At 32.5% G+C, this 26,517-nt stretch overlaps 1 protein-coding gene across 1 annotated transcript in view; it reads left to right on the top strand.

The window, feature by feature from the left end:
- The window catches only part of St8sia4 (ST8 alpha-N-acetyl-neuraminide alpha-2,8-sialyltransferase 4), a 93,678-nt gene that overhangs the window by 30,789 nt on the left and 36,372 nt on the right, over positions 1-26,517 (top strand). Inside the window, exon 4 of the mRNA XM_015483919.2 lies at positions 14,030-14,323. Within this exon, the coding sequence (XP_015339405.1) occupies positions 14,030-14,323 (294 nt within the window). The remainder of the gene's footprint in view (positions 1-14,029; positions 14,324-26,517) is intronic.

The following is a 26,517-nucleotide window of genomic DNA, read 5'->3' as shown; positions in this document are numbered from 1 at the left end:
TAGAGTAATTTTCTTCAAAATTTCTTTAGTCTCTAACTGTTATGAATGGTCCTGTACCCGCTTAAGGAAAACACCAGTTATTTAGAATGTTTACATCAGTTCAAGCAACTACATTTTATATTTAAATATAATAATTCCACCATCACCTACTTTTTTAAAAAAATTTTAGTCCATTTTAGTTAGTGTAACTTCTAAAGCAGTTTAAAAGCTATTTTCAGCTTAAGACCCATTTATTTACCTTTGGTGTTTTTCTTAGCTTACCTCCTCAAACACACAATACAATAGTGGTTTTCTAAAGAAATACCTTTAACATTTTTAATAGAACCAACATGTTAAAAATAAAAATTGAAGCAATTGTACATAGAACCAAAATACAGTCAAAGCTTACCAGATGACAGTCTTGGGACCCAGTCCTGGTGATAGCTTTGTTTTCTTTGGTATTTTTTATCACAAGCCCCCAAAAGGCTGGTGTTTCTTTACAATAGGGACCATCCAAGCAAAATTATACATTTTGTAGAGTTGTGTTATCCTGTGGTCCAGTGTCCTGCATATTTCTAGGACTTGGTTAGGAGCATCAGTAGTACTCCTGAAAGACTGAAAGACCAAATTAGTATGAACAGATTTCCAATTCACACACCCACACACATACAGAAACACAGGATAACTCCAACTGTGGTTATATTTAACTCTTAATTTATTACAGATATCAAGCCTATCCATGTAACTAAATTTGCCAGTATGTTTTACTTTGTAGAATAAAGATATAGGTAAATATTTTACACTAGAGCAATGTAAGCAATTAGATCTTACTGAGAATAAATAAAAAGTGTAGTAATAATAGACTTTAATCTTTGATGTTTAAAAACAAATATTTTTTCAGTATAATGGCTATAGTATGTTAGGTCATTTCAGACACACACAATGGCATAAATAAAGGGACATAGATTTTTAAAAATTCATGGAATAGTCTAATGTCATTTGAATTTAAGATAAGCAATGGATGTATAGAGAAGAAATTATGGGATGGACAGAGACAGGTTATGTGTTTTGATTAGGAGACTTAACTGAAGCTGCTTAAGATTTTTGGTAAGAATAATATGATCAAATGTAAATTTTAACAACCCAATGCCATCTCTAAAACAGAGAATCGATAAAGAGTTCTTGAGATAATGAACTGAAAACTCAATGTCTTTAAATGTTTGAACAGATACATAGTAAAAATGTATTTTTATATTATTATCAACTTCTATTACTGCTTCCACTACTATTATTACTCTCTTCAGAAACACACATAGACATGTGAAGCAAATTTTCTTAAAATTACATGAAGAGAATACTGCCATTTTCTATTCTTTTTCATCCTTTCAAAATCTGACCTATGAGTCCCCAAATAATCCATAGTCCATCAATGGGTCTAGCTAATTGTTGGAAAATTAATTAGGGGAATATTGTAAGAATATTTCAAAGAAACATAGGTATATTTGAGGTCAGCAGAGAAAATAGAAATAGAGAGAATATATACAGATGAATTCCTAAAATAAATTTTCAGATGTCTCTAATAAGTTGGTGTGGAGGACAGACAGTTCTGGGAATCAAGGCCTTTCAACCAAGTTAATGTGTGACTGTTTAAAACAGAGATTGAGAATGATCTCATTAGAATAAGTTCAAGGCAATTAATTTGAAGTTGCCATGGCCTACCTTGTGATATCAGAAATTGAAGTCTTCATTTTTATACACTTATGATAATTTTCTGAACACTTGATTGGCATCAGAATGCCAAATCTTCTGAGCAGTGTACTTTCTTTGCAAGACTCATTGTTAAACAAGTCACACATACTAAGTTAGACAACATTTCTTAACTTTGATTTGTACTTTAAAAAGAAGAAAAGTTTATTTTTAAGAATGGCAAACCAAAACAGTTTTATGTTTTTTAAAATTTTCTTAAATAAGAAAATTAAATGGCAAAACAATGTTGTTGTGACATCATTGAAGGTATAATTGCTATAAATTATAGAATTCAAAAATATCTTTCTTATAAACCCTGCAATGACCCCATTACATAATTTCTTAGTATCATGAATTATAAAAGGAAAAATTACAGATTTTCTGCCTTTTTATTCTAGCATGGGTGATTAAAGTACCAATCATAATATTGTATTCATTTTGTTTCTTGATTTTTAATGTAAAACATATTTTAAAATACATATATTTAGTTGTAGATGAACACAGTACCTTTATTCATATATTTATTTTTTAGGTGGTGCTGAGGTTTGAACACAGTGCCTCATATGTGCTAGGCAAGTGCACTACCACTGAGCTACAACCCCAGCCCTTAATGTACAACATAATTTTTAAGGATATAAATTTTGTACTGAATCAGTTCTTCCTTTTGTGAAACAGTAGTAACTGCTCAGCAAGGACAGATCAAGGAGTGGTCCAGTTAAATGACACAATTATTGCAAAAGTATATCAAAATATGTCATGAGAATCCCTAGTTTTCTATATCCCAGTCATGAAACTTTGCCTGAGACAATAAACAAGGATTTCTCAAAAACTTCGAGAGTTTTCTCTTGTACCCCTTCAGAAAAATAAAATGATTCCAATTTGTAATTACCAAGGAAGGATTCACTCAATTCAATTGATGTTAATACTATATGCTATTTCAAGGAATATGATATGTGTAATGATTCAAATAAATATTGGTCTTGCTACCATATACATCCATATTGACTTTTGTGAAAAAGAAGACAGTCAACCACATTTTAGTTTTTAATGGCCTGAGATAAATGGTGAATTTAATAGATCATATTTAATTATTTTTAGAATGAATTATTTAATGTTTTTAGCTATATTTGCAAATAATTTTATTATTATATGTATTAACTTATGTTAATTGTACAAATTAATGGTTTTCACTGAGATAGTTCCAAATGTGCATATATTATGCTTTATTCATGTCATATTCCCTACTACCCTCCTAACCCTTTCATCTTATCCAGCCCCAGTCCACTTCCTCTTCCCTAAAACTTATTCTTCTAATATTAGATCATCTTCTCCCCTTCCCTGCCCCATGTTGTGATACTTGTTTTTCTATGTCTCGTTTATCTTGCTTAATATGATGACTTCCAGTTTCATTCATTTTTCTGTGAATACATGATTTTGTTCTTTTTTAATTGCTATATAGTATCCCATTGTGTTTATAGACTGTAGTTTTTTTGATAACTCATTCAGCCTAGTGAAAAATTTCTGACAATGCTTAGGAAAATTATGAAGTTCAAGACATACAAAATAAAACACGTTTTGTTTATATCTACATATTTATTTGGTTATTTATTCCAGGTGTTAAAAATGCTTGAGTGTAGAATCATGAATTAGACTGCTTGGTTTAGAGCTCCAGCTATGTCGCACATGTGTACAACATTTTTAACACATTGGTTTGTACCCAATGACCTTGGACTCTCATCCATCCTGCATATATTGAGCCTTAATTTACTCATTTGTAAAATATTGATGATGGTTTTACTCTATTGTGGTGACATGAGGATTAAATGATTGTGTGTGTGTGTGTGTGTGTGTGTGTGTGCGTGTATGTCCTTGTGAATATACACAGTCATCCCTCAGTATCTATGAGGTGTTGACTCTGGGACTGTCTGTGGATACCAAACTCTCTACTTTCTCATTTCCCTTATATAAAGTTATATGGTATTTGCATGTAAACTATGTACATTCTCCTATATGCTTTAAATCATGTCTATATTATTTATAGTACGTAATACAATGGAAATTCCACATAAATAGTTATAATGTGATGTTTTAGAAATAGTAATGATGAGAAGTCTGTACATGTTCAATACAGATTTAACTTTTAAAAAATATATTATACCTGAAGTTGACTGAATAATTGATATTGGGGGCAACTCTGTATATATATTCGTGTGTGTGTGTGTGTGTGCATGTGTTTGTATAAATTTTTTTAAAAATATAGTTTATTTTCATGTTCTGCAGATGTAGTTCAGTGATAAATTGCTTGTCTGGTATGCACAAAGCCCTAGGTTTGATCTTCCAGCCACATGCAAAAAATGCATTTCATATTCATTAATTTAAACTATGTCAATATTTTTCAGTTACTCCTTTTTTTTTTTTTTTTTTGGTACAGGAGATTGAACTCGGGAGCAACCAACCACTGAGCTACATGCCTAGCCCTTGTTTGTATTTTGTTTAGAGTCAGGGTATCACTGAGTTGCTTAGTTCCTCACTAAGTTGCTAAGGCTGGCTTTGAACTTGCAATCATCCTGCCTCAGCCTCCTGAGCCTTTGGGATTACAGGTGTGTGCCACTGCACCAGGCTCAGTTTACTCTTTAAAAGTAAATTTAGGTGCAATACATGATAGAAAATTGTGGAAAAATTAACCCTAAATTTATCAAAAAACATTCATTTTGACAAATATTTTAATTACCTTAATGTTTTAGTCAGCTTTTTTGCTTCTGTGACTAAAAAGTCCAACCAGAACAATTATAGAGGAGGAAGGATTATTTTGGGGTTCAGAGTTTCAGAGGTCTTGGTTCATAGATAGACGGCTCGCCATTCCTTGTGGCCTGAGTTGAGGCTGAACATTATGGCTAAAGAGTGTGGCAGAGGGAAGAAGCTCACGTGATAGGCAGCAGAGTGAGAGAATCCACTTGCCAGATACAAAATATATACCCCCAAACCACATCCCCAATGCTCACCTCCTTCAGCCATACCCTACCCACCTTCTGTTACCATTCAGTTAATCCCCATTGGGGGATGAATTCACTGATTGGGTTAAGAGTTTCATAACCCAGTCATTTCTCCTCTAAGCCTTCTTGCATTGTCTCACACATGAGCTTTTAAGGGACACCTCACAACCAAATATAACATTACTAGTATACACTAGATGTGAACTGTCAGGGATTGGAGACATGAAAAGAAAGTAGATATGGTCTAAGGAAAATGCAGTCTATTAGGAGAAACTGACATACCATGTAACTAATATACAATGTGATAAATGAAATGGCAGAGATAAATATGCATTATGTTATCATTGTGTCAATGAAGGCAAGACAGCACCTTGTTAAAAAAAAAAAAACGGTGTTTACATTCTATATTCTGAAATTGGGTACTTGGCTCTGAAGGTCCAAAGAATTACTGTTGACCATGCTAGGGGATGTTCAACCTTAAAATATGCATATATTACAAAGCAGACTGAGGTATATCCTGAAATATCAGATTTAAAATTTCATAATCTTTCAGTCTTATGGACCATAATGCTCATAAGCAGCAATGTTCATGACTGAATAGAGGACTATGTGATTACAGATTGTAAAACAATTTAGATTATAGAAAAATGTAGGTAAGATGTTATTAAAATGAAACAATGTCAATGAGACCAAGTAAAACGGCTCCTATTTGAATGGAGGGAAGGGGAACATGAGACAGAATGTGGTGACCAGTAGATATGAGGAATAAAAGGTGAAGTATAAGAAGGCTTGCAGATGTTTCAATTCTGTTGACAGCAGAGGTGACAGTTGACACAGTGTTAGAAAATAAAAAATAAATAGGGGATTTATGGAAAAGAACAGAGAACACTACAGGTATGGTTTCTAGTGTGGACTTGCTGTTTTGAAATATCTTTGGAGCAATTATTGAGTTCAGTAACTTACTGGATCTAAGGTAAAAGAGCACAGTTGGAGACAGAGGGTTTCTTAACCATGATGACTGAAGGCAAGGGAGTAGATGAACTTGCCAAGAGGCAAGGTGTGGACTGAGACAGAAGGAATGGCTGCTAACTGAAACTCAAGCAAACATCAGCATCTTAAAATTGAGGATAACTAATGATTAACTGAACATTTCTGCCTTTTTTGGCTATTTGACAACTGACTGATCAATCATAATTGTTATTTGAGCAGAATCCACAAACACTGGGAAGGAACACTTTTGTCCATTGCAAAAGAAAAAAAAATGGAACAGATATTTTCTCCTCCTTGTCTAGGCAACAAGGGAATGGAATGTGGCTAACTATAGTCCAACAAGATGTTCCTGTTTCTGGCCTTAGATAGTGAGAGAAAGGTTCAGGGACAGCAAGACCCAACAGCGTCCTAGACATAGGGAAATGGCAGAGTCAACCACATCCACACCTAAAAATGGTTTGTTAGTGTGATCTCGTTAGTGATTTCTTTTGTGCAACCACCCTTACAACAAATCACTTTTCTTTCAAGTTAGCCAAAGTTGATTTTTGACTATTGGTTACAAGCATACAGAAGAGCTAAGAATAGAAACAGGAGAAATATACAGCACTGAAATTTAAGAAAGAGAATACAAATTAAATAAAGAACAGTTTAATAGTTGATCAATTTTGGAATAAAAATTTGACATTGTAGCTTTTACCTATTAGGTTTCATTGATATTGCTGATTATGATTTTTTTTTGTACTGGGGATTGAACCCACAGATATATAACCACTGATACACATCCCCATCCCTTTTTTATTTTTTAATTTTAAGATAGACTTTCACTAATTTGCATAGAGTCTCACTAAGTTGCTGAGGCTGACCTCGTACTTGCAATCCTTCTGTCTCAGCCTCCGCAGCTGCTGGGAATCCACATATAAGTCACTACCCTCAGGGGCTTATGGAATTTAATAAATAAGGAAGTTAACTCACTCAAAATTATTATTGAACACCTGCGTAATGTTCTTGGGCAATGAGACTACAATAGTGAATTAGAAAAAGTAGCTGCCTGCACTATTAGGACCTGCATTTTGTTGTCATTTCAGAATTTTCTGTTATCTTCTATGTTGTCTGAGAACAAAAGTTAGAGCTCTGTTTTCTACATTGCTTAGTGCATGTAATCATGTGTTGATTGCCAGAGGCTGTTAAACTCTACTTTTAATTGAGAGGAAAAATACTTTGTGAATTGTTGTCTTTATGATGTCTTACATTTTCCCCATTCATTCCTTCCGTGTTTCCTTTTGCCTAGTCCTCTATATTTTTTTTTTTAATCCTTTCCTGAAAAACAAGTCCTGACTTGTAATTAGTCAACCACTCAAAACTAAGTAGGCTCCAAGGAGAAAGCTGATAAAAGTGAAGCTTGAGCTTGATTAAAAATGTGAATTAGCAATGAAACAATCCAACTGTAATGATTTTCACTCATCCCCAGATTCTTGTCTGTTGGTGTGCTGGAGTTAGTAGTGATTGTATAGGATAGAAGGTTTTGTTGTTTTTGGAAAACTGATAAATTTAGACCTTACTTAATCCATTGTTTATATAAAAGAAGATATTTGTATTTTATATTATATTGAAGTTAATTAAAACTACTAGTGATCTTCTAGTATCCTCTTATCTGAGATAAAACTTACAGTAGCCTCATGGTTTTTAGAAATATCTGAGTTCCAATGGTAAAGGAATTGCCCTCCAGCAGTAACATTTGCTCATCTGTAGTTTTTCATGATGGACACACTTTTAATAACAGAAATCTTAAGAAGACAAAGAAAAAAGAGGACATATTCCAATCTGTTTGCTTTAATATTAAACTTAATGGGCAGTCTTCTCTCCTCAGTCTTACTTAACACATTTCCCATCGAACACCCCAACTTTGGGGATGGGTGCTTATAGGAAAGTGAGGAAGGATAACCTTCACCTTTACCAAACAGGCTTTCAAAGCAGATGTTAGAATCCATAAGGTGATAGAATTTATAGCCACATATTTGGAGCCTTATTCTGTATATTTTTGCTCTGGCGCTTCCTCTTCATTCCCACTGATTGATACACAAGGCTTAAAGATATGGACTTAAAAATCTCCCTGTAGTACTTACAAGCTATGTAATCTTGTGTAATTTTCCTGCAACTCAGCTTTCTCATCAGTTGTAAAGTATAACAACAGTACTTCTCTCTCATGGGTTTTGTGAGAATTATATGTGATATTGCTTGCAAAGGCACATAATAAGGGCTCAAGAAAACTTGGCTACAATTCCTTTTGCAATCATAACAAAACATTTTAGTTGTTTTATATGTGAATCATTACATTATAAAGATTTAATTGGATGGCTTTATTCTCCTGAACACTTGAGCCACATTCTTCTTTTTTAAATGCAGTTTACCATGTCAAAGAATTATTAAAATTTCCATACAGCCTATGGAATAAAATTTGCCTTCTTTAATAATTAAGATATTTGTAGTTAAGCTCCATCGCTACTAAAGCCCCAATTTCTAGGAGACTGAAACTAAATTCCACTAAAATGGCTTACTAAATGTCATAAAGGCTGGGCTTTCTCATCCTGTATCTCAAAATGATCTTCTTTGACATGCCTTTTAACATTTCTTCATGAATTTCAAAGATTTACAATCAAGATAGATTATAAAAGAAAAAGCATAATGTAAAAAGTATCACTTTATTCTAGCAAGCACTATTAACAAAGGGAAAGGAAATTTGAGGGGAAATTCACTATTGCATTTAATTTTTTTCTATAGCATTTCAGTGTTAGTCTTACTTAAAGCAAAAAAAAAAAATTCCAAGAAATATTTTATTTTTCAATTATATCCCAATAAACAGAAAAGAAGAATTATAATCTCAGGTAAGAAATTTACCTGATGTCACACATATACGGATGGCAACATAGGTGACCCAAATGTTGCTACTAGAGATGACTAAGGACAGAAATGTAACCGGAAACTTTTTATTCCTAAAAGTTGTACTCAAGGTTGGATAAATTCTAAGTGTATATTTAACACTTTTATTTGATTTAAACACCTTATACCACTCATTGGTATACTTCCCCCCATTTCCCACTCCCCTGGGAGTCACTGAATCAAAGTGACTTTGCTGCTGTAGTGTATTTGACCATTAATTCCACTTCTGTTTTGACCAAAGTCTGTAATGACATAGTCTGACATATTTCTCAGCACAAGATCTGTTTTGTAAAATGAGTTTGACTTTTTTTTCATTCTGTGGATTTCCCTAGAAATTATCTGACAGTATTCTTCCCACCCTTGCCTGTAATGTAAACAAACCTGGGTTTGTGGAAAAATTTCCTCTTCTGTTAAGTCACATCATTATTTTCACAAAATGTGGTGTTTGTATTCAATTATAACACTGAGGATTTTATCAATGTTTAAGCAGTCATAATATATGGTGTGTGTGTGTGTGTGCATGTGTGTGTGTGTCCCTGTTCATCTGGTATACTGAGAATGTAAATCTTCAACATGATTTGCATCTTTATTTCTTGTAATTTGTTTACTACCTAATGCCAGACTACATGTAAATCAACTTCTATTCCTGTTCTTTATGTGTCAAACAGTCTTACCAAGTAGTTATTTAACATTTTGGTAACCTATTCCATCAAAAGATCTGATGTACAGACATTAATCTAATATTGTAGGTATTTAAAACCCTTTGTTTAGTAACTGTTTAGAATTGGGGATAGTCATGACATAATGGCTTAGTATAACATGGCCTTGCTTTAATGTGGGGTGTTGAAGACTAAAACCTAGGTAAGAAAGACAAAGCAGACTTTCTTCTATATGAAGGTTTGTGTGAAGATGACTATATAGACATTTTCCCTCATTTCTAAAGAAATCATATGTACAAACAAAGCCAGTTAAAACTCCAGTCCTGGAGCCATTCCAAACCTGATTGTCCTTTTCTTTCATAATCTCCATGCCCTTGGGCATGTTTCCTAATCACCTTTACTGCGGTTCATCCTTAAATATATAGATAATTCTATTCCTGACCTCATCCAAAAATGGTTGGTTTCAGGATGATTGGAGCCCTACTACCTTTCACCTCAAGAAGTCAGAGATGAACAGATTGCATATTCCAACTTCTTTTCTGAGCATGTAACCATAAAGCTTAAAAAAAAAAAGTAACAGAGATTATTCTCTTGGCTCTTGAAGCCAAGAAGCAAGAAGAGAGTAAGCTTCCAGAAGTTTCCTCTGTGAATAGAAGAGACTCTCCTATTTTCCAGTGTACTGGCAAATGTGGTCCCATTGATAATGATAGTTTAGGTTGAAAGATTTCAGTGTTAGTACAAGGAAAGACATAGCGGATTGGCCAAAAGAAGAAAAAGGAAATATGATAATTATGTGGTTAGGACTTGTCTGAATATTAACCAAAAAGTGGGTATAACCCACTTAGAATTGTTTTCTTCTAATTTAATTTAGTCTACATTGAATATCTAAGAATGTACAAATTCCAAAATTTTCAGTATACCATCTATACTTTACATCAGAAACTTGGTAACTAGTTCAGAAATATGTGAAACATACCATAGAATGAATAAGCAGATGGCTAAATGAATGAGCCATATCTCATCAATATTATTAGGAATATCTGTGATTACACTTGGGACGGATTTCTGTCATTGTAAGGTAGCATGAAATACAAAATAACTAGAAAAGGCATTCTATCCACCAATTGTGCATGACTGTTACGTAAATAAAAGAGAGACCTCCTACTTGCTTAGACCTTGGAATTATAACTTAAGAGAAATGCAGAGAACATTGACAAATCCTAGAAACTTTTTTGTAAGGAAATTCTATGATCTTGTAGTATCTGTACATGAAGTAAACATTACTTTCCACATGAATTTTAAAATAAGTGTTGTATATTGCCTTAAATTTAAAGGAAATGTCTTCATTTCTGCATGTAAAGAATGCTGAGAAGTGATGATATGCAGCGTGATATGCTATGGTGTGTGCAGAAGAAAATTTGGAGGTCTAGAATACAAGGGGACCTAGCTTTGTTCTTGTGAGCAATTAATCAACATTGAGAAATCAACCTCAATAAATGGAGTCCAGAACAGTTTAGAATAAGTAGAAGGTTTGCTCACCACATCTAATTTTGCATGTACATTATCCTGATTCTGTTTTGTCAAATAGTTTGACAGTACAAAAAACAATTGATTTGGCTGAAGACAATAGAGCTTGAGTCTATTAAATGCACTCAGCAGCTCTGGATCACAAAAATCCACCATTTAAAAACTGGACACTCATCTATTTTATGAGGTTAACATTAATATGAGTAATCATGTTTCACTTCATAAATCCTTGAGAAACATTTCAGTTACTTTTGAATATTATAACCTCTAAAATTTTTAAAAAGATGAAAGCGTTGAGATTGAGAATGCGTTTAGAATCTTACTGAATCAGCAATATTGCTCCAAGTAATGTTCTCTAGTTCTTGAGTTTACTGAACTGCCGAGTACAGCACAGCTGGTGGTTTATTTTGGCTTTCTTGAGTTCTTTTCCTTGATTATGTGACATTCAGCTAATTATATGACAAAATATCTGACTCAACCACAGAGCAATTTACTGGCCACATGTGGACCGGGGTATTACTCTTTCTTTCCAGTGAGAAATTACACATACTCCTTCCCACGAACATGACAAGTGGACTCCAAGAGCTGGCACAGTGTATATTGTATGATTTGTCACTGTCTTTCTGTTTTCCATACCTCAGTTACCATAACTCACAAGACCTGATTCAGATTGCTCAAATCCCCTCTGCTCCATGTCCTATGTATATAAGCATGGATTTAATACTATTTGATATCCAGTTTCTCCTCCTTGTCATTAAACTCATTTATCATTGTTTAGTTGCATCAAATGTGTTTGTCTCCTAGATCGATCCTATTCACCAAAAATATTTGATAAACTTCCTTTTGTTTCCAAAGTGAAAAGCACCCGAGTTTAGCCCTCAGCTCTAATTGATGAACATTTTGTCACTTCTTAGAAGATGAATGCCCAGACAAACATGTGTCGGAAATATATGTAATCAATCTTGAAAGAGTAGGTGTTGACAAACATGGCATAAGACATAGGATGTTTAAGCATGAGGTGAGGAAAAACAACTAAAAATATAATGTACTTAAGTAAGGTTCTTCTTAACAATATTCAACAGAATATAATTTTTATTCTCTTCAAGGGGGTTGCTCTAATTACTTTTATGTTATGGAGAAAGTAGAGTTTAGATACTGTTTTTCTACAGTGAGCACCATCTGAAAGCAATTGCTAAGCATTGCTGTGTAGCAGAAAAATATGTATGCTGTCATCTCCCCTGGCAGAAACATGCTAACTGTAATGTTAACAAGTGTTCTTGACATTTTACATCAAAAAGGAGAAGTGACTGCAATAATGATATTCAGAATACACCTCCTTACACAGTATCCAAATTCATGTTATAATAAGCTTGATTAAAATTTTAGATTTTTTTAACTTTTGTGTGCAGCACATTTTTTTAGAACTTCAAAAATACAAAATCTTAATCTCCTATGAAATTCACAATAGAATGTTCACTTTGGTATCTGTTCATGGGTAACAATTATTTTTCGGGGCAGTCCTTTTTCTAATATCATTATCAGGATGGAAATGAACAATATCCAATCTCAAGTAGTGGTGAAAGCAAATACTCTGTCATACGATATAGTGGGTATAAAGATATATAAATTGAAAGATAATAATTAATCTATAATTTACAGATAATGTCTTGACATTAACATTTTTTCTCTTTTAATAGCTCACTGTAGAATTTTCTCAACAGTGTGAGATGAAAGAGATTTGTTCAATAGCTAAGTGTTATACAAGATCTGGGAAGAAATAAAATGTATTAATTAAGAGATATAAGAACAATATACAAGACAATGTTTTTAATAAAACACATGCTTAATTTTTAATTAAAACTTAGCTGTTGGAAAAATGTAATTAATGCAGTACAATATATGAGAAAGAGAAATGTGAGATGCTTTCATAATGAAATCAAATCTGTAAAAATACTGAAAAAGAAAATCTATTAATGTTTCTTTCCCTTGAAAGGTTGATAAAAGGAAAGGAGGTGGGGGAGAGAAGTTCTACTTATGTGTGTGTATGCATGTGGATGTGTGTGTGAGGGGTATGTTTATATTTTGTGATGATTTAGATTGAATAAATTCAAATGAATTTTTTCTTAGTAAATTCATGTTTGTTAAAAATCTAGTTTTTCATTCATCATTTGATTTTAGCCTGCTTTTTTAAGCAGATTAAACATAGTGAGTTTTTAAAAGGCTATAGATTACATCAAATATCCCAAAATTAATATGATGGAATCAAGAAAGCATCACAAATGATGCTTTCCAAAGTTGTCTTATAATACAAGAATAGAACCTAGTTACATGAATAAAATCAGGTCAGGCATTTTTCAAGACCTTTTGGCTCAGAACCACAAGTTCTTTCTCTTTCTAACTTGAACATTTCCTAGGGATGAAGAAGTCCTAACAGGGAAAGAAGGTACCTTTAAGGTGTCCTCAAAAGAAACCTAATGGACCTTACATCAAAGGGTTTTTTGTTTGTTTGTTTGTTTGTTGTTGTTGTTGTTATTTTGTTTTTACTTCAAATCCCAGAAAGACTTAATAAATATTATGTCTACATTTTTCTTTCTTTTCTTCCCCACTTGACCCACAGATGACAAATATGTTTGTGCAAAATTCTGTAAAGAATTGTACTATTCCCTTTAACTCAGAGCATACAGAAGTTGAATTCATTCAGTTATATATATGAAATTGTTGAAAAGATGTAAGCTTGCAAGCCGTACAAATTGAGATACCAAGTCCAATGTGTTTTACGTACTTACACAAACAGCATATGGATTATATTGCCTACTGCATGGCAACAGAGCCATAGTGAATTTGTCATCATAAATTCACTTACTGTGAATTCTATCATATAGTTTAATGAAAATAACAGTAAAAATATTCTTAGACAACAGATTGAATAGAAGTGGCAATTTGAGTCTTATAATGGTAGTGTGCATGCTTATTGGTAGCAATATTTTTGAAAATATGGTGACTCACTGAAAACATAATTTTACCAGGCAGATTATCTTTGGAATTTTTCCTTCACCTGTTGAAAAAAGAAGAGGAAAAGAAAAAAAAATAACAAAAAATACCATGCTTGTTCCTCATTCTTCTTTTCATGTATGTCATTTTATGAGTGAATGTTTCATATTTATTTGTCATTTGTCCATTATTTTTTTTCCTCTTCAGGTGTAACCTAGCTCCTGTGGTGGAGTTTGCTGCAGATGTGGGAACTAAATCAGATTTTATTACCATGAATCCATCAGTTGTGCAAAGAGCATTTGGAGGCTTTCGGAATGAAAGTGACAGAGAAAAATTTGTGCATAGACTTTCCATGCTGAATGACAGTGTCCTTTGGATTCCTGCTTTCATGGTCAAAGGAGGAGAGAAGCATGTGGAATGGGTTAATGCATTAATCCTTAAGAATAAACTGAAAGTGCGAACTGCCTATCCATCATTGAGACTTATTCACGCTGTCAGAGGGTAAGTTACTGGAAAGGACTAGTCTGTCCTTGGCACAATGGAACACATAACTAAACATTTTTGCTAGACAGGAAGGAGACTCAGTAAAATCTCCAAATTAATATATGTTTCCATTACTTTATAATGGTTACTCTGTTCACAATCATGAATTTTTGTTTGTGTACTTACTATTTTAACTCATCCTTTTCTCATAAAAGCAAGCTGTTGAACTTGACACTTATTTATGTCTGCTCATGAACAAACTACAGATTTTTATATTTTTCTGAGCTAGAGTAATAAGAATTCATAGTAAAATTGATGAGTTTAGGATAACAAAGCTACAACAGAAGTGCTAAATGACTAGTGGGTAATATCATCGAAACATAAATGTTAAACATATTTAAGGAGCAATTAAGTCCCATCTGTAGCCAAGAGGCCTACTACTGAGAGAAAAGACTGACTGAAATAATATGGCTTAACACTTCACCCCAAAGTCACAGATGCCAACATCATGAATTAAGTCAACATTTCCTTTTTATTATCATAGGCTTTTTATTCTCAAGGAAAAAGTATAAGAAATTATCTCTTTCTTAGAAGTGACAAGTGACCAGAAGGCCAAATTCAGTCATAAAACACATAAGCAGATAAGCAGTTATGTTTATTTACTGAATGTATGTATGCTGAGTTTCAGATACTGTCAGCACAAAAGTGAGGATCTCACTACTTAGATGCGTAGGCTTCATGGTAGAAACAGAGGTGTATACAACTCTAGCAGTAAAGGAAAGGGGTGAATTGTTCCTCTAGTGGGCTTAGCATTTTGAACTGAACTTTAAAAACAGCATAGCATTGTTGGGCAAAAATAGGAGAAATTGAAAGTGAGAGACAGAACCAAACAGAAGGAAATGTCATTGCCTCATTAGGGGAAACTGACACAAGACAATGATTACGTGCACAGTAAAGGTATGGAAAAATGGAGTCCATTGTGGAGAATTGGAATATGAAGTTGGAAAACTAAGTGGGAATATGGTTGGGCAGGGAATTAGTTTTACCCTGTATAAACACAGTATCAATTTGAGAAGGTACACTTGTGACTGCAGATTCTTTTAAGAGAAGTAAAACACTAAAAGTGCAAAGGCCAACTAGCCTTTTTGATTAATTTACTCATAGGTTAATGGAGATGTAGTACAGAAGCACTGAGCATGACAGGTTCAGGGGATCGATTAAATACAATAGATAGAATTCCTAAAACAGACAGTGTTCCAAGCCCAGAGTTAAAAATAACTTCCTTTATGTACTGTAATAGATGGGAGGCTAAGGTGTTTTGTTTTATTTGTTTTGGTATTGAGGTCCTTTCCTGCAAGGATTTTCCCTTTCCTGATTAAACCTGCAGATAATGTTTTGTATTGTATTATACTTCACACAGTTAAAGTCCATTCTTATAATTAGATCACAGTTATTCAGCATTCATATCTTTGTGTTTGAAAATTTCAACAAAATAAGATAGAATGTGTACATTTGGAGGACAAGTAACTGTCATTTTTTAAATTAAAATATTTTATATTTAAATTTTGACTCTAAATATGATATATTCTTATCAAAGAGCAACTTTACAAGTGCATATATTAAGAACACTTTTTTGAGATGACAAAGTTGAGTATTATTTGGTTCTGAAAACAAACTTGGAGAAATTACTTTTCAATTTTAGAAACACACATTACAGAGATAGATGCATAAGTTTAAAAACAAATGCTATGAGTAAGTAAACCCCTAACCATGGAAAACAAAGTAAATACTTTGTTTAACAGTATGCTGAATTAATATTTTAGTTTGCTAGATCCTGTTTAATGTTTCACAATTCAAAAGTAAAAATTTTAAAAAGCAATTAAACATGAAATCAGAGACATGGTTGAAATAGTGTACTTTCAATAAGGTAAGATCCAGGTAGAATTAATAATGATGAACAGTGGATTTATATAGGCTTTTACAGATGTTTTGTTTTTCTTTGCTTGGCTTTGCTTTTTTTGAGAAAGAGTCTATGTTTCCCAAGCTCCCCTTGAACTCCTGTGCCTAAGCCAATGGAGTACCTGGTATACAGGCATATCCCACCACACCTGGCTTAGACATTTTGAACAGTAAAACTTGGGGATTCTTTGAGTAATTTTCCAATACTCTTCTTTTATGCTTTGTGTTATCTTCTTTTCTTCCATAATCATTTACATATAAAGTACAGTGCTGATCCTTTAGTGTTGTATCCTAGATAAAAATAGTGTCAGACTCTGACTACTGGTGAAGTTAATGGCATGCTTTGTTTTGATTACTTTGTTTAGTTTTTTTGAACAGACTTCTTCTTCTTCTTCTTCTTCTTCTTCTTCTTCTTCTTCTCCTCCTCCTCCTCCTCCTCCTCCTCCTCCTCCTCCTCCTTCTTCTTCTTCTTCTTATTATCTTTAATGTGGTTTTGGGGATCAAACCCAGTGCCTCATGTGTGCTAGGCAAGCACTTTACCACTGAGCCACAACCCCACCTCTGACCAGTCTTATTCTGAATTCTCCAGAAAAAAGACATTTGTAGGTAAATGGATGGAGTTATAGAAGATAATGCTAAGTGAAGTTAGCCAATCCCCAAAAAACAAATGCCAAATATTTTCTTTGATATGAGGAGACTGATTCATAGTGGAATAAAGAGAGGGAATATGGGAGGAATAGATGAACTCTAGATAGGGCAGAGGTGTTGCAGGGGAAGGGAGGGGCATGATGTCATAAATGATGATGGAATGTGATGCTTATTATTCAAATTACATGTATGAAGACACGAATTGGTGTGAATATACTTTGTATACAACCAGATATATGAAAAATTGTGCTCTATATGTGTAATAAGAATTATAATGCATTCCACTGTCATATATAAATAAAAAAAGAACTCATTCAACTACTTTCTTCCTCTTATATCTACATACCCTTCCTTAAAGTGAAGGAATAGAGTTCTGAAGGATAGCCTAATGTTTAAAAGTAGCTCCATAGTGGCCTATCCCTTTTCAAATGAGATAGAATTAAATACATATGTGCGTGTGAGAGGCTATTTTATTTATGAAATTATTGAAACTGATACATTTATGCATACAAGGTAGTATTTCAATGTAATATGTGTATGCTACAAAGCTATTAGAACTCTAAAAAATCATAGGACGTGTGAACACCAATGAAAAAGAAAATTTAGATTAAATGAAAGCAAGAGCGAACTCCCATTAGACTGTTTTTTTAAAGTATTTGTTTCATATCTCTTGATTTACACTCTGAAGCCTTGTGGTTAATACTGTTAAGAAAAAGTTTCATATCCTCTGTTGATTATTGGGAGTTTTTTTTGATTCTCATGAAAGGTTAGAATACCAACTCACGCATTTCAGGGTGGGCATGATGACAGTGCTTGAATGTCAAGACCTTTCCAAGTACTGCAACTGCATGTGGAAAGTTTAGGTGATAATGAACATCAAGATTCCCAAACACAACAAGGATCATTTAGGTTATTGTCACATGGTCCAGTTTCATTATTTCAACTTTTTCCTCTGAAAATTGTAAATGCTTACTAACTTTAAACACTCATTTTATTTTTTTTAAAGCTCTAAAAATGAAACCATAAAGTCTAATGGCATTATTGGATTAAGATTAAATGTATAATTCTTTGAAAGTCATATTAAGGGAATCAAGAGGAAAACTATATAGAAAATTTGTGATTTAAGAACAGTCTTGCAAAATAGTGAAAGTTTAATTTAATGGACACAAATAAAATATATATTCACGAGTTTAAGAGAATACATTAAATCCATGATGGATTGGAACCTTTTTGTAGAATCTTCTTTGAAAGCCCCCTGTGGTCTATGGTTTTTAAAGCATTTTGTGAATAATTACAAGATTTAAGAATACAGAGGGCACTTTGAAACTTCAGAATTACTCTTACATGCAACAAAAAAAGAATATGTTGTACATTTATAATAACATAATCAATGTACAACTCAAAATCTCCTTTAAAAAACTTTTAACCGGGGGGCTGCAGATGTAGCTCAGTAGTAAGCCTTGAGTTCAATTCCCAGCATCACAAACAAAACAAAACAAAACAACAAATTTTTAACATAGAAACAGTTTTATATGATGTTAAATTACTATTGAAAACATACTTCAAGTCAAAATTTATTTTAAAAAAACATTTCATTATGAAAACTCATTATATTTTTGTAATTCCTATATTTTATTTATAATATCCAAATAGTTATGAGTTTTTAATGTGGAATTATTATTCTTTGTTTTCTAGTTTGCAACATCTTAAAACAAAACACAAAAGCAAGCATTACACAAAGTGGAGCCTCAATTGTACTACCAAACTATCAGAATTAATTTCTTAAGGATTTTTTAGCAGTTAGATGGATAGACTGATAAGAATATTTTAAATTTCTATATTTATAAAAGTAAACATGTAGTTATGCTAGTAGTTCCACAACTATATTCATATGTACTCTTCCTTACTTTGTTTATATAAATTCATTTGTTGTTTTCTCAACACTTAAAGATATAGCCCAATCTTCACAATGGAAAGTTTACCCCATTGCTTACTTTTCTGTATTTAACCAGCCAGTTTGATAAACTCTTATATTAAACCCTATTTTTTTTTTTGGTTGTTGCTGTTTAGTATAATGCTATTTTATTGTAATGAACATTTAACTGGAAAGAGAGCTTAAATATACAATTGTGGTTTTATTAAATTTATACAATAACAGTATTTTTTAAAATATAAAATTCATGTATACTCATTATAATAACTCTAAACAAAAATATATATACACACATATATGTATATCTGTATACATATATGTGTGTATATATATATAATATACATATTATATATATAATGTTATATGTTATAATTCCTTTTCAAATACAATTCCTTGAGCTAATGATAGTTAAGATTTGCACTATATTTTTCTATTCTTGTTGTCTGTGCTTATGTACACATATGCATTTACACATATGTATCTACAAATACATTTACAGAATTTTTTTTCATTTCACAAATAAAAAGACTTTAATAAATGTAGATGGATTTTTTTTTGCCTATAATCAAATATTTAACTTTAAGAGATTAATTGGTTTGAACTTTGATCTCTTTGTCATAAGTTCTGTAAAAAATATGTTAGAACACTTACATTTGAATCTTTTTACTCCTGGCAATTATTTTAGTTATTATTAATTATATAAATTAAAATGAAATATTTAACTCAATTATTTCCTAAGCATGCATGTCCCCTACTAATATAATTGTCCTATTTTGTAACAACATTATATATATTAATTTGTTTTAATATAATAGGGGTTATGTTATCATGAACAGAGAAGCTGCTGCTGTGTATTAAACAGGATAAACACTTGGAATGAGAACTTCCACATGATCAGCATTTATTCCTATCTGCATGCAATCTCTTGTAATGTCATGACCATTATAATGATTTTAAAGATGTCCAATATTTTTGCAAACAAACATCTTCACCAGAATGACTTCCAGCAGGGCACAGTGATGCACGCTGGTAAGCCCAGCAGCTCCAGGAGGTTGAGGCAGGAGGATCACAAGTCCAAGTCCAATGCCAGCCTCCAGAAAAGTGAGGCACTGAGCAATTCACTGAGACCGTGTCTCTAAATAAAATACATTATTGGACTGGACATGTGGCTCTGTGGTAGAGTCCCTGAGTTCAATACCAGGTACCAAAAAAAAGAAAAAGAAAAAAGATTTACAACAAACATAATAATTCACTGCATATTCAATTCAGTTCACAACTAGTTTTTAAATTTTTATTCTATAGAAATTTATTGAATACATTTTACTTATTCAAAATAAGTCTTATTTATTCAATACACACTTTATTCTGTGTGTGTATGTATGCGGCGCTGGGGATAGAACCCAAGGCTCACATATCTTTATCTTTTTGTGGAGAATATGTGTAACTCTTTCAAAAATCTTAAAATCTTATCAAGTTGAACTGAATGACTACAAAAATAATGTTCAAGTATATGAAATCAACTGTATAACTTTTTTATGTTTTCTTGGAATTAAGAATTTTCATTTGAAATACTTCTTAACCACATAATTACCTATAGCAGTGTTTTCTAATTTGGGGTTCATTTATACATTTTGAAGATTCTCAGAAAACTTAATTTTTATATAATTCTTTACAAATAATTCATATTTTTGCATACTACATATTCCACATACATGCACATATTTTGCATACTACATATTCCACATACATGCACATAATTAGAACATTTAATTTTTATGTCATTTTTTACAAATACATTATATTTTTGGATATTAAAGCATTAAACTCTTTGCAGTTTTATGATTAACACAAAAACACCATTTTTCAGAATTTCAGTTGAGTTCATCTTTCAATGTAAAACTCTGTTTTAAATTAAGATATTTCCCCATGCCAAACTAACTTCATTGAATGCCATGGACTTGCAGAAGAATTTGAATTAGACTATTCTCCCAGTAGAGTCCCCAGTGAAAATATAAGCCAACATATATCATCAGTAGACTTCAGGGAATTGACTTCATTACAGTCATTCAAATAGATTGTTTTGGAGTATTGAATCAACTCAAAGACACATATGGAAAAGCAATTTTAAAAATAACTTTGAAAATGGAAATATTCACTCCAAGTGTTTTCTGAAAATGGCTTACTTGCTTTAAAATTAGTCTTATGCTAAAAACATTTCCGTATAGTTTCTATTTTGACCTATGAGCAACACAGCTGTAAAACTTCTTCATAAAGCATGTGTCCTAGTTAAATGTTTTTGACTATTGAGACACAGCATAGTAGGTATTTTATGTCGAAGGGCATAAAATACTGTACCAGAAACACTGTTACTGTATTTCTTTCCCTAACAAGAGGACTCCTATAGGTACACTCTGGCCCTCTCCCATTCTAACCTACAGGGTCAAACTTGGTTACCCTCAGACACAGTAGTATTTCCTGCTAATCCCTCTTGTTTGAATTCCATTGTAGAATGTGATCCTTTAAAGGACATTGTAGCTGAGAAGACATTCATACACATATGACTTTTACTTGAATTCCTGTACAACAGCTTGCAGGATGTCTTTGTCCAATACACCTTCCAATTGTTGGTTATCTCCACTGAGTTGAAAACTCTTTACAAAGCTACCAGAATTTCTTTGTAGGAATGATAAAGCCAAAGGGCACCACTGTGACACTGGCATATTGGTTTCTTCCTTCTCTACATATATCATTTTTATTCACTCCTCAATTTCAGTTTAAAAGTATTTTCCAGTTGGGCACAATTTCTCACTCTTTGTACTTTCTCTTAGATTGACTTGGCTGTTCTTATATTCTTTTCACAAGTGATGCATGATTCTCTTAGAGCAGTGATCAAAATATGTCATTGTTGCTCATATTCTTCCCCATGGGTAAATTTCATGAGAGCAAAGACTGATTTATTCCTATCTGCATAAACCTAATAAAAAGCATAAATTTTCTGAATATGCTATGTTGAAATCTGTGCAAAGGATGGAGATTAGAGTTGTTCAAAAGGAGAATGCTATGATAAAGTAAGACTATGATGTTTAGCTCAGAGTTAGTCTATTTGATCTATTAATTTTTAATTAATGTATGAATCAGTTTTTAAATAATATTAATTTAACATGGTGCTTTTTAGAGGAAAGTGATTACTTCAAACACACTAGCCAGGGAAAGAACTTGATTTTCACTACTTTTTTAAAAATTTCTAGGCTGAAATTTAGGAAGTAGGACAAAGGTTTATACTGCTATATTCAAGAGCTACAGGAAAAAATCATGAATTCTTACCATGAGTTATATTCACTATATGCTTTTGTTCTATGATCTTTCTGCTTTTAAGACTCACTTTTCTAATGAGTGGCAGAAAATACATAGTAAACCTCAGAAATCCCCTTATATCTCTGACCTTTCAGGAAAAAAGGGGAAGACTGATCAATAAGAACACTTTCTATTGAGTTAATCTGCATAAAACAGTTGTAAGTCCAGCTATTCAGAGACTTTTCACATATATTAAAATAATTAATTGTGAAGTTAAAGTAAATGGCAAATATATTTAATGCAATTTTAGACAGCAAGAATGAGTAGATACTTGAGTTTCTGAGAAAGGTTATTGAATCAGGAATCTATTAAATCTTTAAAAAGTTACAGTTTCTTGTCTCCTAGAAATAATTTAGATGTAGTTTAGCTTGACAGAAATAGTTTAGATTAGGTGTTTCCTTGTGATGGATCATAGTCAATCAGCCCCTGATGTGGTTGACAATATGGTCAGAGCCTCAGGCCACAGCTTCCAAATTATGGCTACTGATAGTTGTAATGCCAGCTCAATAGGCCAGTAATAAATAAAAGAATAAGGGAAAAGACTTGAGGCTAGAACACTAGAATTATCATGTAGGTAACAAGCTACTTATTGTTGCCTGTATCAAAGACCAGTATGCCAGCATATCATGTTTCTTGTTGGAAAGAGAATAGGTAGGAAATACCTCTGTTTCTCCTTTATCTCTCTCCCCTAAAACCTTACTCCAAACCATTAAAAAATCTGGGTAAAAGTACATTGTAGCAAAAATAAGTTTGAAGAATTTGGCTACAAAAATATTTTTAATTTTAATTTAGTCCCTTATGTTTTCACAATCCATGGATGAAATAAGTGAAGACAAGCATTCAGCGAGGCAAGAAAATAATCACAATGTGAAGCCTTGGTCAACACCAGGTTCATTGATAAGAAAAGAAAACATACTGCTGAGGTCTGATATGACACCCTGGTGAGAGTGCCTTAATCTACACGTGTGCCCAACAGCCAGGATTATTCTGCATTCCATACAAATATACCAAATGACAATCTTTGTTTGTGTCTTAAAAGGCAACTGTGCACTCACTTCAACTTAGGGCATTTGTGATTTAAACTGGTTTTCTGGAGTTGATACTTAAATATATTATGTGATGATTCATATATATATATATATATATATATATATATATACACAAACACACACACACATACATGTATGTATATGGAAAATATTGTTCAATGGAATCAGATTATATAAAATGTGAATTCTTATACATTTTCTTCAGATCAGTGGTCATTGTTAAAATCCAGTGATTTTTCTTCCTATGATCTTATGTTGGGGTTGTCACTTGTGAGGTCAAAATAAAAATAAAATTCTAAGATATTTTTCTCAATGCTTAGGGAATGGTCCTTGCCATTACAATTTAGAAGCTGTGGCCTTATAGTTATTACTATTTGTGGATAAATTAGACATACAGTAGAATATTGTACATGTCATGAAGGATTCTTCAGAACTCAAAAGAATCACCACCTAAACTTCAAATATATGAGAGAGGTAACAAAACAACTTAAATATGCTTTAGGTATAAATAACTGATAGCTAATTCTTACTTAAAAGTAAACAAATTTGGATTAAAAGAAAGGAATCATAAAGTCCCTATTAATCAATTTTGAGCAGTTAGGAGCAAGAAGGGGAAAATATATGAAGCTTCATCATCTTTGCCTTCTGTTGCACATGTGATCCTGGGCTCTGGGCATCTTTAGGCAGCTGGTTTCCAGTTAGGCATCACAGTTAAGCTCAGTTCCAAAAAGTGGTAGGAGAGGAAACATTGTTCTGTATTGGGTGTACACTTGCTGCTTTTATGTTTGCGCATGGGTTTTCAACAAAAGAATTCATTACTCCAGCAATGGTATTGTTTACCTGTTTCCTGGATACCTTTAGTTGGTGAGAAAATCAGCCAAATGTCAACATCTTATGAATTTGATGCTGCTTCCACTTTGATCCTCCACACCATCATTCAGTAACCATGTGGCTACTACTACAATGCAGTAGGTAGTAGAGAGATTGGGCTGGTAATTGCTACCTTCTTAGTACTTTTTTCTCCGATACTAAACTGGTTTTGTTTCAGTCAGTATACATTTTCATTGTGAGCATCAAATTGTTTTCATAATAAAAGAAAAGATTTTTTTTTTTACTTGTCCCATCAGTTAAAGCACACTCCTGAAGAAAATATAAATCTTCGATGTCATCCCAGAGATGATAAAATGAAGGAAGGGTACATTTCTCTTTCTGCAAAATAATAAATAAAATCATAAGGAGATAGTATACTAACTACGTATTCTTAGGACCATAGCTTGTATAGATTTCTGTTCATAAAATTTCTTAACTGAGGTTCCTTGGTCTTTAAAACAATTTTAGTGAAAATTGCCAGAATTAATTAATCTGTAGCAACAAGCAACTGAGTTTAGATTTAGAACTTCCTAGCTTTAGATAATGATATTTTGACCAATAACACATTCAAATGACATTTAATAGCTACAGAAATCATGCAAATACCTCGTATGTATTAACAAAATATAAAATGCCAGGAATTGTGTGCTATGCTATTGATATTTTGATAATTTAGTCTATTAGGAACCTACTTTTCTTTTTCTCTTTCATCTTCTCTGGTGGATCTTAGTAAAACTAAGATTATCATTTGCAGCTAAAGAACTGAAATTGCATTTTTTTTTCACTGATAACCTTATTGCTCAAAGTAGAATTCTAAAAGATTTAATCAAAATGGTTCTATAGCAACATATAAAATATTTACAATATGATACAATAATCTTACACCAAAATACCAGTTTCTCAACAGCACTTGGGAAAATACTATAGTCATTAGAAATGACTTACTTTTACCAGATTTCTTATTTTTGTTTTTGCTTCTTAGTCGTCAGAATTTTTTTTAGGGAAAAAATAGTTTGTGGAAGTCACCTATAGATGCTATAATCAAATAATCCAACCACAGATCTCTACTAATAACTGTCACTATCAGGAAGAATCAGAGCTGCTAATATTTTTAAGTTTGTTCAGCTGGCAAATATTTTCTTTTTCTTTATTTTTTTCTGAAACATATGCCTACAACAGAATTGTTGTCAGTATCAAAATTAGTAAACTGATTATTTTACAGGAAATAATTAGCTCAGAATATATTCATACAAATAGTTTAGTAGTGCACAAAATATGGTTTGCTTATCAGATTGGATAAAAAATGAAATGCAGATTTTTTCTTTAAACATTTTTATTGAAGCAACAAAATACTTGAAATCACATAATTCTACAACATTTGGAAAACATGAATAGACCCACTTCTGCTACAGCACATTCATTCCTTTGCTGAACATTTATAGAATGCTGTTCTATGCCAGGAGCTGGGCTCAGCCAGGAGCTGCCTAGAAGATAACAAAAACTTGTGCTTCCTCAAGTGACAGAATTCCCAGTCTGATATTCGAAAGGTTTCCATAAAGAAGCTGCAAGATAATTTGCGAATGGGTATCCCAAGGTATTTGGCAAGAACTTGGCATATCTTCAGTGAGATATTGCTGTTACCAATTAGAAATTCACAGAAGAGATTCCAGGAAGCATTAATGGTCAGCTAATAGTATACACCAAGAATGTACAGTGGTCCATCCCTGTGTTGGGTCATAACTGTATATTACATAACATTCTTCTTTAGAAAGAATGAAACATGATTCTAGTATCTTATGACCTGAATACAAAGGTATTATTGTCAAGGTCACATTGGGAAAAAAAAGATTCAGGATCCAAATATCCTGCATGCTGAAATTTATGATACAAAGGTTAGAAGAAAATAAGAGTAAATAGTTATATGATGACTGCAGTGACTATAACCTTTTAAGAAATAATTCAAGATGACAAAAGTATGTTGTAAATAGATTTATGAATGTCTTTTCTCTCTCTACTATGAAGTACTGTACATTTGGCATTTCCCTTACTCTGGTTTTCTCATTTAAATTGGTGTACACAGGAAATAAGTTCTTGGGTTTCTTACTGTGACAGCCTGTGTGATAATGAGGAAGCATACTGTGATCACAAAGATTAAGTGGGAGCCAGGGAAAGGGACCCTTTTGAAACAAAATCAGAGACCTTAATGTATGTATTTGGCCAAAGAACAAATGGAATAGAGCAAAAAAAAAAATTAAAAGGATAAACTAAGAAGAAACAAAAAACAAAACAAAAAGAATGAACTATCTTTATTTGTTGTATTCTTTAAGATATCCATAACAAGAAAATTTTGATAATTATATATATATAATAGTATTATATATATATATATATATATATAT

Source organism: Marmota marmota, unplaced genomic scaffold, assembly GCF_001458135.2.
Source record: "Marmota marmota marmota unplaced genomic scaffold, marMar, whole genome shotgun sequence".
Taxonomy (NCBI): domain Eukaryota; kingdom Metazoa; phylum Chordata; class Mammalia; order Rodentia; family Sciuridae; genus Marmota; species Marmota marmota.
The sequence above is the reverse complement of the archived record's forward strand: the minus strand, read 5'-3'. Positions and strand labels throughout refer to the sequence as shown.